Consider the following 14816-nt stretch of genomic DNA (forward strand, 5'->3'; position numbering starts at 1 on the left):
AAAGGTAATTTAAAGTAGGACTTGAGATTCAGCATAGATACTGTCATATGTTAGGCTAGTTATAGAATTTGATAGGTTAGAGTCTCTTTAATTTTTTTAGCCATAAGATGGTAAGTCTTGGCTACATCCTCTCTGAATTCTATAACATTTTTGATAAAATTATCATAAAAATTTAATTACCCCGTAAGGAATTATCAGTCTTGGTAATTCCATTAGATAATAAGCTCCTTGAAGGCAGGAACTATCTTTTGCCTCTTTTTGTATCCCCACTGCTTAGCACAATAGTAGGTGCTTAATTAATGCCTATCAATTGATTGATTTGTGTAATACAAAGGAAGCACTCTATTTAGTATAACAACATTCTATGGATCCTCTTTTCCCATTTGCCTCAATTTAGACTTCCCTTTCCTTCACTCATCCTCCAGATCTACATTCTTTCCCCACAAATAACTAACAGGCTTAGATATTTTCTCTTCAGAAAATTGTACTCTTAACCTTTTGATCCCAAGTGCTGACCAATATATCTCCCAAGGTGTATGAATCTCAAGTTGCCTCCTCTCTATAAACACTGAAGAATCAGCCTACTGGTCCCTCACTACCTTTGGGGCAACACTTTCCTGTTGTATTTGAGCATATCTTTAATACTCACTGATGTGTCCTTAGCAGCATATTGGGTCATAATCTCAATCTCTTGAAATGCTGGAAACTCTGTAGTGCTTCAAAATCTCCATTATTCAAAAAATAATTACTTCAAGGATCATAGAAGGTGAAGTTTGGCTGAGGTCTTGCTGAGTTTTTCAAGTAACTTAAATAATAGTAATGAATCCATTTCACAGCAATCAAATCTGATCCAAGAAGGCTTCTCCAGACAAGATCTGCCATATCTTCCATTACTCACCAACCTAAGTTAACTGATGTAACATCCTGAAGAACCAGGGAACCCCAGTACCCCTATGACATCAGATAGTTCCATGGCCTTCTGATCAAACTCCAGCATGGAAACCTTTGGAATTCCAACACTTTATCTAGAGTGATAGATTCCTTTAATTCATTAATTTTTACAAGTATTTATCTTTCCATTTCACTGCTTCTCAATTGAACAATAAAAAAAAACCATTATAAGAAATATATTTAGTCCAGCAAAATAAATTCTATATTGCCAATCTCCAAAAACATATGTCTCATTCTCCTTAACCTTTCTGGTAGGAGGTAGGTGTCACATCTTCTGTCTTCTGGGCTCACAGTTTATCATTGCATTGATGAGAATTCTAAAGTATTTCAGTCTTTTTTCTTTCTAATATTGTTTTCATTGTATTAATTGTCCTAGTTCTACTCACTTCACTCTGCATCATTTCATAGAGGTCTTCCTAGTTTCCTCTGAAACATGTAGATTTCCTTCTTTTTATGGCACAATAACATTTCATTGTATTCGTATGCCATAGTTTGTTTAGCTATTCCACAATAGGTGAGCACCCTCTTATTTTCTAGTTTTAACTCCTATGAAGAGAGCTATTATAAATATTTTTGCATATATGACTCTTTTTCCTCTTTCTTTAATCACTTTGGGTGAGGGCTTATTCCAGGACCTTTTTTTTAACCCATGGGAATGTTAAAAAAGAGAAAAAATTAGCATAACTAACCAATCTCATATATGCAGCTTCTACATCCTTAGTCCCTCTCTTGCTTCTCCTCCCCCAAATTTTGCAATTAATGGAGAGAGTTGCATTCTCATCTCTTCTTTAGGGTCAAGTTTGGTCATTATAATTTCATAGCATTCAGTTTCAATTTTTTGATTATTCTTTCCATTCACATAATTGTAGTCATTATGTATATTGTTTTCCTGGTTTTGCGTACTTTACTTTGCATCAGTACATATATCTTCCTGTGCTTCTCTGCAGGCTTCATATCCATCGTTTCTTACAGCGTAGACATACACCCCAAGAAGATCAAAGGCAATATTACTATATTTCATTACGTTCATGCACTATAATTTGTTTAGCCATTCTCTAATCAGTGGGCACCAACCAATGGGTATTGATTATTTATTACTTTGTTGCTACAAAAAGTGTTGCTATAAATATATACATATATATATATATATATATATATATATATATATGTATATGTGAAAGGTTCCATGTACAGTGGTAAGGACATAGGCTTTAGAGAAGAGGACCTGGGTTTGAATCTCACATCTGTCAAGAAATGCCATTTGGGCTTGGGCAAACCCCTTTGTTTCTGTGGGCCTGACTTTCCTCATTTGTTGAGTGAAGGGATTGGATTTGATGATGAGTGAAGTTCCTTCCAGTTCTAAATCTATGAGCCTACATGTATATGGGAACTTTTATTTTTTTGTCTTTGACCTCCTCAGGGTGTTTGCCTACCAGTGAGATCTTTCTGTTGAATGGGTATGGGCATCTTTATCATTTCCTTAGCATCACTGCAAATTGCTTTTCATAATGGTTGGACCAATTCATTTCTTCACCAACAATGTGTTATTAGTTTGCCTCTTTCCACAATCTCTCCAATACTGACTATTCTCAACTTTTGACTTCTTTGAAAATTTGCTAGGTGTGAAGGGAAACTTCAGAATTATTTTGATTTGCATTTCTTTTATAATTAGTGATTTAAATTCATATCTCATGATAGCTCTTAATAGTTTGCAGTTCTTCTGTTGGGAACTCAGCAAGCATTAATCAAGCACCCACTACATACCAGGCGCTGTGCTAAGCACTGGAATCAAAGAAGTTATCTTTGGTATGATTTCTCCAGCCCAAGTATAATTCAATTCATTATAGTGTACCTTTGTGTGATCTAACCAGGTCTGTCTGTTGATATATTTCCATATTGGTTTCATGAAAATATCATACTTATGGCTAAATTAAAATTAATTTTAAATTTCATTATCCCACATTTTATCTAGGTCCTAATTTTTGTAAGTGCTTTGGATGTTATGAACTGAGGTGGTCCAGCCTCATTTGAGATTTCTCCCACTGACTTTCCAGATACTGGCCATACTTCTCGGTCTATTCACATATTATAGGTGGTGTCATTACCTTCAACTTCTCATTCCTAAAAGTGTATCAATCCATGGACAGTGACAGTTCTCATGCTAACCTAAGAAAATATAGTCTAAGTCCAGTGACATCACTCCCAATGGGATTAAAAGACTGCACTCTAGTGTACCTCCTGCTCTGGTTGGTGAGAGCCTACATCTACTTTATTATTCTTGTTTTTCAGTCATGTCCAACTCCTTGTGACCCCATTTGGGATTTTCTTGGCTAAGGTACTGGAGTGGTTTGGCATTTCCTTCTCTAGCTCACTTTACAGATGAGGAAACTGAGGCAAACATCAGGGTCACACAGCTAGTATCTGAGGCCAGATTTGAACTCAGGAAGATGTCTTCCTAATTCCAGGCCCAACACTCTATCCACTGCACCACCTAGCTGCCCATTTTAACTAGTATATCCTGGCTAAAGTGTTCAGGTTCAGATTCCCCCAGCCTGTGAAGTTAAGGACTAGCTGTGTAACTCTTCATTCACGTTAGGCTGGACACCTTCTTAGGAAATTCAATTTGAAAGTCTCTTCCCTGATAAGTATATATCCTTTTTAGTAAAGAATACACAGAGAAATGCCTTTTTTTCATCGAACTTCAGAAATAGTAGATACTGTCTGTCTGTGCTTAGGTTATATAGTTCTGTGCAATGTGAACAAAATGACTGGTGACCTCCAAAACACTATTTGCCTCTCATTCACCTCCAGAGAATGTCACCTACAACTCCAGTCACAGAATCTGAATTCAACCCATACTTGACCAAGAATCACTTCTATAATATGGCCAACAATTCAACCAGCCTTGGCTTGAAAGCCTTCAGTGAGAGGGAATCTACTACCTATCCACGCAGCCCACTTTGGACAGTTCTAGTCTTTGCTAAGATTTTCCATACATCAACTCTAAGCTTGCCTCTTTGCAATTTCTATCCACCTTTTTTTGGTTTCTTAAATCCCTGATTTAATTTTTTTCAACAAACAAAAATCAATTTTCTCTCTCATACCCCAACCCCTAATTGTTGGGGGCCAGGGAGGTGGTGTGGAAATCCTTCTAACAAATATGCATAGTTAAGCAAAACAAATTCCCACATTGATGGTATCCAAAAAATATAAGCCTCATCCTTCACCGAGTCCATCAACTCTCAGTCAAGAGGTGGGTAGGAAGCATCCTTGGTAATTGCATTAATCAGCATTCTAGTCTTTCAAAGTTGTTTTATTCCATAGTGTTGTTATTATATCAAATGTTCTCTTGGTTCTGTTCACTCCACTCTTTGTCAGTTCATGCAAGTATTCTCAGATTTCACTAAATCATTTCTTCTACTAGGTGGCATAGTAGATCACTGGGCCTCAGTCAGGAAGACATGTTCAAAACAAGCCTCAGACATGTCCCAGCTATGTGGTCCTAGGCAAGCCACAACCTCTGCCTGCCTCAGTTTCCCAAGCTGTAAAATGGAGATAATAGCACCTACCTCACAGGATTGCTATTAGCATCCAATGATGTATTTGTAAAGAATTTAGCAAAGTGCCTGACATAGAGTAAGTACTTAATAAATACTTGTTTCTTTCTTTCCTTTATATTCATATATCACAATTTGTTCGGCCAATCTCCAATTGATGGGCACTCCCCCCCCCCCCCCCCCCCGTTTCTGGTTCTTTGCTACTACAAAAAGAGCTGCTATATCTTTGTACACATGGGTCCTTTTTCTCCTCTGAAATTTTTGGAGTATAGGTCTAACGAGGTTATCATATGGAAAATGGCTCATAATTTCTACCTATTTTAATTAAAATAGCACTCCATTAGAAAGGTTCTACTAAACCTCTCACATTTGTTTAGCCTGGAAATGAAATACATTCAAGTAAAAAGACAAACACCTCCTCCAAATATGTAGACTTGTGAAAACAATTAGGCTGTAGGATAATAGACTGAGATCTAGAAAAGACCTCAGAGGCCAGGGAGTCCAACCCCTTCATTTTACAGACGAAGAAACATGCATACAGAAAGGCTAGATGTCTTGCCCAGGGTCACACAGGTAACCCCACAGACAAGTCAAACCCTAGCGCCCTATCCACTAATTATCTATGTTGCTCCTCTAATGTGTACAGGAAAAAATTATATGCAGTATCAACGGAGAGAGGTGTCCACAATTATAACAGGTTAAAGAATTATTTTGTAGCTGTTGTCTTCACTGTCGTTCTAGTCTTAAGCCAGTATCTCATGGTGACATGGAGGTGACCCTGGTTTCTCACTATGGCAGCAGTGGTCTTACCAAGCTGGAAAGTATCAAGTCAGTTATAGGGAGCCAGCACATCAGCTGTCCAATCAGTGAAAGGCAAGCAGGTTGGCCACAACTTGATTTTTTTGGGAACTTAATTAAGGCTGTCCACTGCAGTGAAGAAGAGTGAAGATCTGCCATGGTGGAAGGTGTGACCATTAAGATGAAGACCTGAATCCTTTAAACTTAAGTAAAAAAAGACTTAGAATTTGGAATAACAGTGTTAGTGGCTCCTACGGGTGTTTGTTCAGATTTTCATTGGCTATTTTCAGTGACTTTGGATCATGTTTCTCTTGGGACATCCAGATTCTTTACATATATACCAAGCTTCAGACTTTATGAGATAGGAAACATCTCAAACTTAAAAGACAAAGGGATTTTTTTTTCTCCAACCCCACTGATTTCCCATTGTGCATGCAGTCAGGAACAAAATTTAACCTGTTGGTCTTCATCTTATTTTATCGAACCAATAAAAGAAAATGTTTCAATTCCCTTCATCACCCCATCATAAACCCTTACAATGGTACTTAATGCTTATATAATAGAAATTTGGGGTATTTGTCTGAAGAAAAAAATCTCACAGATATTCTGGCTTAGGGAGTTAATAATATGAAGCTGCATCATTGAAACTGTGTCCCCCAAAATAGGTAATAAAGAGCTGTCACCAAAGTCCAATCAACAAACCACACTGTTTTGGGGTTCTATTGGAATAAATCATCCACTGGAATAGAGTTCATTAGTATATTATTTTAATTTGTATCTCAAAGACCCTTCCTAAAAATGATGGGCATTTTTGTTGTAGTCCTGGAAGGGGAGTAGATGGAACTCATCCCACACACAAACCATTTATCTAAATTTTAGCACTCATAATTGGCATTATTATGAGCTGTATAATTAAAGAATGGGGGTGTATGGGGCAGGGGAACAAGGACACAAAAACCACAGGTCTAGAAAACAAAGAATAATCGTTCAGATCAAATTTTAACCAAATTTTGGTGATGATAAATCAACAAAAGCATTTAATCAATTAGGTTTTAGAAAGGGATAAGTATTAATGAGCACAGGGAAGAGAAGACTAGACCAGGTTTAGGATTATGGCTCCGAGAATTCTTAATAATGAGATTAATAATACTAGTTATTTTAAAAAATGTATAGGTGGAAGTAGTAGACCAACACACAGCTGGATAATACTAAATAGTGTAATGGAATGCTAGATAAAATGAGAAAAAACATTTAAGTTAGAGAGACACAGTGAAAGGTAAAGATCCTAAGTTAGAAACTGGTAGAAAAAATTAAAAGTAAAATCGGGAGAGAATAGGGGTAGTATTGAATAGAAACTGGAGACGACAGATTTAAGGAAGTGATTACAAAGTTATTTTCCATATACTAGATTTTAAAATATTTTTAAATCAAAAAAGGAAAACATACTATAAAATATTTATTTGATAAAAATAATTTTATAATCTATACAGAATTGAATAAAACATACAACAGAAAATTTCTTTCCACTTGTTTGCAAAACCATGTACAGTAAGTTCATCTGTGCAAATTAGATTCTTCTAAAAACTCACTGCACAGGTAAGACCTCCTTTTCTTATATAACTAAAGGTTTATGTGGTCTACCTGACATTCAGAGAATAGGGAAATTAATGCTTTGGTAGCCAGACATTTTGATTATGTCAGTCTATTTCATCATTAAAAAAATAACCTAAAACACTTTGTGACAACAAACTGGCTTGTTTTAGAATGAACAATCCCAAGAGAAAATAATGTAAAAAATCCCCAATCCAGTAGCCAGAAGCTCTGACTTCAAAGGAATCATTTCCCCCTTCTCTCCTAGCTTGTTCCTGCCCATCCTCTTCATCTTAAAGGAAGGCATAAGGAATGACCTATGATCCTCATTAAATAAAGCAGATGGAAAGCTGCCACTTATCCCTTCCACCCCCACTCCTACATATCGCTAATGTGGCTTAGTTATATCCTTCTCAAATTAGAAAAAAAAAAACAAAAATAAACCATAACTCAGGTAAAAGCAGCTACTCAGAGGTAGCGAGAATAAGGCAACACCATCTCAGCTTCACTGGTTTCTCAAAATGTGACATAAATACAGATATTTTTCACACACACTGGCAGCCACATCGGAGACATTTCAAAATCAAGTGGAAACTATTTTGTTTTCCTTCATGTAACTTGGAAACAGAAAACACCACCAACTTCTAATTTTAATCAAATCTTTAAGATGATACACTTCTGAACTTAAAGGCAGATTTCTGGTAAAGAACCCAACAGTCAATCCCAGTCCTGTCTTACAAATTACGTGGTCCCATTTGCGCAAAACAAAAAAAAAAAAAAACACCTTGGAATAGTCTTGGGTGCCCATCTTATCTTGAATAAGAGAAAGACAACAAAAAATCAGGAAGTGAAGGTGTTTTTAAATCTTCCTCTTATTTAGGGCTTAAAGGGACAACAAACACTAGATGGGTTGGTTGTAGCCACGGCCCATAATTCATTCTAGGTTTCATCGTAAAGTCAGAGTCCTTCATACTAAAGAATTAAGTATCCCTTAAATTTTCTGATAAGGTCCATTCATTTAGCAATGAACAGTTTAGCAGATTAGCAGGCCTCAAGTTCGCCATTCTTTGTACCTATATGAGCTTCTCTGGGAAGCATAATGAGTAATGTACAACGTACTGGTCAAAGTACACACACATCTGAGAGAACACTTACACTGAGGTGAAAACAATAATTTAAAATAAACACACAACGTATATTCCTTAGGGAATAGAACCACAGCAAATATTGCTCACTTGTGATAGAAACAACCATTTACACTAACACAAATAAGTGAATGTGTAGACAAAGACACATGAAACTGTGGTAATGAGTGGTACAGAGGTGAGTACTGCAGCCGGGCACCTCCATCCTGTCTGAGGAGCGATGGCCCATGGGGCCCATGATGCTATCCTAGGGCATCAGGATGGGAATGACCTGTAAAAACCTTAACTTTGTTTTCAAATTAAACGCAGAACTTCCCCTTCTGGTCCCCCTTTCCCTGGATCCCATGCTTTCACTTTAGCAAGTGGATGTTTAAAGCAGGGCTAAAAAAGTCATCCTTAAATTATCTCACATAAATAATCTATAAAAATCAACATTTCTTCTTGGATCAATTATGGAACACCAAGAAAACAGATTACACCTGGTTGCTCTGAAGCAGAAAAATGCACATTCAAACACTGTCATAAATATATGCTTATAACTTAGGGAAAACACAATGAACTTTTATGTCCAGGCACTGTTGTTGTGGGAAGCAGCGCTCAGGTTCTAAGGCGTCAGTCTCCCCTTAGTTGTGGATCATGCAGTGGTCACTGGAGAGCTTGCTTCTGGATCTTGCCTCCTTCTGTACTTCTTTATAACACTGACTGCACCATTGATTAGGAAAATCATCGCTATGAGTGCAAAGTAACCAGCATAGATCAGGAACTAGGAGGGAAACAAAAGAGCCCAGTGACAAAAGAAGACACAGCATGTGAACAGACTTCATTTCAAAGCAAGGAAGGTGCCATGAGAGATGGAATCGGAGCTGGCTAGGTCTCTCCAACAGAGGGCAGTAAAGTGTAAGCCAACCTCTATGCTAAAAGGACATTATCACCAGGATCTGGTCAGGTTAACAGAGTACCTGCATATGCACAAAGGGGCTGGGGGAGGACTCTGTGGACTACAGCGTTCATACAACCCTCACGGGCCCTGGAACGTTTATCCACCCCATGTGCTCCGCTGGAAACAAGGAGTGAGGACTGTGAGGTCCAAATCGTGGTTCTGAAACCGACTACCTGTGTGACCTCAGTTTCCTCATCTGTAAAATGAGGGGACTGGACTAACAGTCCTCCGAGTTCCCTTCCAGACCTGAACGAATCAGGGGAGGCTGGTGGAGTAATAATTAGACCCATAGATTTGGAGTCAGAGGGCTATGTATGCAGGACAACCATCAAATGGATTAAAGTGTTTCTATTATCCAGAGGCATTTGCACAGATCTTTTTTCCTCCTTTCAAGAGATTCATATAGTCAAAATGGAGGAGTGAATAGTTTGCACATTTGTCTTCTAGAAGTCAGAAAGGGCATCCTGAAGAAGACAGGATTTCAAGTGGACTTTAAAAGGAAGTGGCTGAGAGATCAGGAATAGCAGACAAAGTAAGAAAGCCTCCTGGGTGTGAGGTGCAGTATATGGAGAAACCAAAACTGGGACTGGAAACAATCAATGAAGGGCAGCCCCTACCATCGAACCTCTTCACCAAGGCCCATCGTAGACAACACTGACTTGGGACCTCAACATAGAATCGTGGAGCCTTAACATCAAATAAGTATCTGAGAGAAAATGGGCTCCAGATAGAACCACGTGTCAGTATGACATTTTGGCAGCCCTATTTGTCCAGATGGGAGCATCACTGCCGCGAATGAAGCTACAGGTCTTACCTGAGTGGTGATTTCCAAGCCAAGACCACTGGCGTCCACCACAATCAGAGTGAGCAGAGTCTGTAGTGCCAAGGCAATGAAAGTGTTCACACCAAACACCAGGGCATAGCGCTCCATGCTGAGGTTAGTAGCAATCTGGAACCTTAGGAAACAGGGCACAAAAACTCTTAATCACAAGGACTATTTCCTTGGCTGGTTACAATTTTTACTTTAACTATCACTTTAATTTTCCTCTCAAACAAATTAAAAACATTTGTGGCCATAGAGGAACAGACCTAAAAACAAGTGGGTTTACATACAAATGTACATATGAAAGCTTCATAAAGGATTCTTGAGTAAGTACATCATCAATGCTTTTCCATTTGTGTCCATAATAGTAATAATATAATCATTCCTCATGACACTCTGTGGTGTTGGCACAGTGGCTAGAGTGTTAGCCTTGGAAGGCCTCAGGAAGACTGGGCTTAAATCCTACCTTTACCCCATAATAGCTCTGTGTCAGGGCCACAAGCCCTAACCTCAGTGCCCTTCCCGACTCTCAAGACTAGCTTACAAAAAAGTCAACAATTTGTACCAGGAAAAGAAAGGTATATCCCACACAGACGAAATCACAAGGGTGTGTGTAAGTTTACCCTACCTAAATCTCTTTAAGCTTTTAAAAATTGTTTTAAAATTTTGTCTTTTTATTCTCACAACCTGGGAGGGGAGAAAATTTTGTAGACAAGGAACCAGATTCAAAAAAGGTTAAATTATTTGCCCAAGGTCACATGTAGTCCGAAAGGGGCAGAGCAAGGACTCAGATCCAGGCATTCTGGCTCAAAGTCCAGGGCTCCTTCCACTAGAGAGTGTGTGTTCTATCTAGAGAGGATATATACACACAAACATACATTTTGTGTGTTGTGTGCATATTTACATAAAGATGCCTATGTATATTGCATATAATGTAAAAGTTACTGTTCTTTTGTCTTGAAAGTAGAACATTAAATTTACCTTCCAGTTTTTGAAGAAACTGATAGGTAGAAACTGACTGGGAGAAAACAAAAAGCGCTTTTTCTCTATAACCTGTCTCCCACAAAGCCTCACTGCCCTTTTTTCAGGTTTCTGGGAACCTGAATACATACGTTGCTATGGTGATAAGCAGCATGTAGATGATTCTGAAGACAACATAGGACGAGTAGCACACCCAGATGTTATTCACTTTGTCCATTACATACACGGCCGCTGCGATCAGGAGGGAGAAGAGGGACAGCGTCATCTCGCCCCACGTAGACCAGGATATTTTTATGTAACCAACTGCAAACACTGCCACAGCCCCTAAAAACAAAGGCAGGAAAGCAAGTTGGATCACCTTCCTAAGTAAACAAAATTACAATTCCTAGAAATTCATCTAAAAACACAAATGAGTAAAATCGATAAAGGAGGCATATGATAGTTTTGGATGAATTGGGATAATCTTGGGCCTTAGTGATCAATAGAAAAAAACATATTACTTACATCCATGGGTACATCTAGGAAGGGGTGTAGACACACACTATGGTACCAGCTCTGGTCTGACTTCCTCAGAGGATAAAGTGGAGACCAGCGTCAGCACCCCTTTCTAGGCACATCTATACCCTTATCTGCAGACTAACAAACCACAGGTTTGGTAAAAACAAAACAAAAACAGACACTACCAACTCCTTCAGCAACCTACTAAATACATAAACCATTTCATAAACTTCAATTCACACCTAGTCAGATGCAATAATTATTTTTTAAAAATAAATTTATATTTGAAAAATATTTAACTAAAGGAAATGGGTTCTAGTAGAAGATGTACTAGACTAGTAGCATGGAGAGGAATTTAATGCAAAACTTTGCTCAGGAAGAAACCTTCTGAACTACAGCAAATCTCAGTACATCATAGTCACTCATGAAATATAGAAATTCTATTTGTCTCTTATCAAAGTACAGCAGTAGATAGGGGAAACAGTGCTGGATTGGAGTCAGGAGGGACCTGGGTTCAGATCTCTGACACTTAACCAGCTGTGTAATCATGGGCAAGTTAACAACCTCAGGGAGTTCATTTTCTTTACTCATCTACACAAATGGCACAAGGACTCTGATGGCACTTATCTCCCTGGATCAATGTGGGGACAGAAAGAGAGAACCCTTATAAAGAACTCCACAAACCTGGAAGCGCCATGTAAGTGCAAGTTATGATTATATCATTATCGCCATGACATTTTAGAGGTGGAAGAGACTGTAGAGATGGATCGATGAGCACCAACTATGTGGTACTATGGTGTGGAGAGTACAAAGCAAGTACGACAATAGCTAGCATTTCTACAGTGCTTTAAGATCTGCAAAGCACTTAACAAATATTATCTCATTTGATCCTCATAACAACCCTAAGAGATATTATTATTATCCCCATTTTACAGATAAATAAACTGAGGCAGATAGGACTTAAGTGACTTGGCCATGGTCACAGAGCTAATAAGTATCTAAGGTAAGATTTGAACTCAAACTTTCCTGACTCCAGGTTTAGCTCTATCTACTGTAGCATCTTGCTGTCTGTACAAGATAGTTCTTGACCTCAAGTTTTTAATTGAAAAGACAAATTATCCATACATGAATCATTAATGAATAACACAAGGCTATCTTCAGCATGAAATTTTGTGGTGGGGCCAAGGAATAATAGCCCGAGCTACAACAGCCAAGGAGAGAGAGCTTCAAAGAGGAAGGAGTTGGGTTTAGCCCTGAAGGACAGGCAAGGTTTGGTTGGGAAGGAAGAGGGAATATGAACAAAAGCCTCAATATGGGAATTAAGATGGCATCTGTAAAGAAAGAGTAGAGACCAGTAGGAACTGAATGGGAAATAAGGGTGTAGCAGAATCCAGGTGGGACTGGATGAACTTACTTACCCAGCAGTGTTGAAACTGCCTCCACTCCACCATTATAGATGGCAGCATTGCGAGAAGGCATCACTTTCTCCCACAGACCCTGTGTGTAGTTCACCACTTGGAAATAGCCACAGGTAGAGAGGGCCCACCACACCGACCAACAGAGCAGAGGATGGGAGGAATAGCACACCAGGAAATCTTTCCACAAGACCTTGAGCACAAGAAGGCGGTCTGGCTTCAATTTCTAGAGAACAGGAAAACAAGAATAAACATGATGAGCCTGGCACAGCAGCAGACGGTGAAAGTTTCCAGTTTTCTAATACCCTTGAACTTTTTGTTGGTTTGAAAAATCCAAGTGTCCATTTCTTTGAAACAAGCACTTGCTAACAATTATACTGATAAACATTTTGCACTCTCCCGTCCTTCTAATAGTCTGTGCTTGGAAGCACCATAATATGATTAATTCTATTAGTTCAATTATGATAATAAATATAGCATGCCATATGTGTGTATGCATATATAATGCACATATATAAAATACTATGCATACATACATACACACACACACACACAAGTTCTCCCTATCATCTTGTCAGAACGTAAGTACTACTCCCTACAATTTAACCATCATCAATGTTAGTCAACAAAGGCTGCACATCTTGACATTTTGATTCATAAAACCACAACGTTAAAATAGCAGTCATTTCACATGTGATTCCTGTCTCCTAAATGAGACTGTAATGGTCCCCACTGTCCTTTACGAGGAGCACACCCGTTAACTAGGAAAGTATCATCGGTTCATTGTTAAAAAGAGTTCCAAGAATAGGCTCTTCCTGTTATATATCCTCTACTGGGGGAAGGGGAACAACTGTTTGTTTAGAAGTGAGAAAACAGCAGGTGCAGTAAAAGCAGGGATGCAATGCAGCACAGTGGGGAAAGCATCGCGCTGCAAGTCACAAGGAGGGTCCTAGTATCAGGTCTACGGCATCAAGCTATTGTAATCCAGACACTTAATCAATCTGTCTCTATTTTCTCATCTGCTAGATCAGGAGTCCTTAACTTGGGGTCTGTGGACCTCTGGGGTATATTATTTAGGGAAATCGTGAACACACATGAGACAATAATCACCCTATTTCTGTCAGCATCTGGCTAAAATTCCATATTTCCTTCAGATGTGAATGTAGGCAACATACCACAGTAGTATTAGTCTTCACTAGACAGTCAAAGGGGTCCATGACACACACACAAAAGGTTAAAAACCTCAGTATCAGATGGTCTCTAATAAGGTCCTTTCCACTTCTTGCATTCTGTGACGTTATTAATGGATCCGATGGAGCAAACTGACCCGAGCCAAGGCAGAGAGGCAGAGCCAACATTGTAACATTTGCAGGATTGACTGTCTTCCACTCCCAGCATCACTTTGCTTTCTGATTCAAAGACAGAAGGACCCTCTGGCCTGCCTAGTCTGCTTAGTTCCTGAGCTTTGAACAGGATGTAGGAAAGTGGTGGTTGGTGGCTAAGTGGAACAGCAGGGTGAGTGGATCCCATGAGCCCCAACAGTGTGCGTATCAAGAATAAGGCATTTGGACTTAGAGTACCCGAGTTTGGAACTTGGCTCTCCTACTTACTACTTGTGTGACCTTGGACAAATTATTTAACCTTCCTGAGTCCATTTCTTAACCTTTAAGACAAGAAGATTTAGAAGGTTCCTTCTAACTTGAAAGTTCTAAATCACAGAATAATCTATATAGAGATGTGGAACCAGACTTTAAAGGAACCCGAGGGAGTGGGTGATATCAGCTTAAGAAAGAAAAGGGCTTAAGGGCAGCAGCCCACATTTGGCAAGTGAAGGCACCACTTTCTGACTCATTTCACTCTACTCCCAGTTCACATGCTACATTCAGGGCAAGCTGGACTCCAGCTGTTCCCTCCTCTGGTCCTGCATTTCTCATCTCCAGGTATTTGGGCATTTGTGCAGGCTGCCCTACATTCTTGGAATGAACTTCCTCCTCATTTCTATCTGATGAAATCCTGCTCAGGCACCACCTCCTTCCTGAAGCCTTTTTTACTCCCCTCCTCCTCACTGAAAGCGATATGTTCCAGGCCCTGATCATACAATATCTTGGACTATACTTA

General features: G+C 39.0%; 1 protein-coding gene across 2 annotated transcripts in view; it reads right to left on the minus strand.

Moving 5' to 3' along the window:
* Window positions 1-6675: 6675 nt before the first annotated feature.
* SLC19A2 (solute carrier family 19 member 2) overlaps window positions 6676-14816 on the minus strand; it is a 32324-nt gene continuing 24183 nt past the window's right edge. Inside the window, exons 4-7 of one of the 2 annotated variants that reach the window (XM_036756996.1) lie at window positions 12702-12924; window positions 10917-11109; window positions 9796-9937; window positions 6676-8804 (exon numbers count right to left, since the gene is read on the minus strand). In XM_036756996.1, coding sequence (XP_036612891.1) covers window positions 8676-8804; window positions 9796-9937; window positions 10917-11109; window positions 12702-12924 — 687 coding nt within the window. In that variant the 3' untranslated portion in view covers window positions 6676-8675. The remainder of the gene's footprint in view (window positions 8805-9795; window positions 9938-10916; window positions 11110-12701; window positions 12925-14816) is intronic. The other variant, XM_036756998.1, reaches the window with a different exon arrangement.

The sequence above is a fragment of the Trichosurus vulpecula genome, chromosome 4 (assembly GCF_011100635.1).
Source record: "Trichosurus vulpecula isolate mTriVul1 chromosome 4, mTriVul1.pri, whole genome shotgun sequence".
NCBI lineage: Eukaryota > Metazoa > Chordata > Mammalia > Diprotodontia > Phalangeridae > Trichosurus > Trichosurus vulpecula.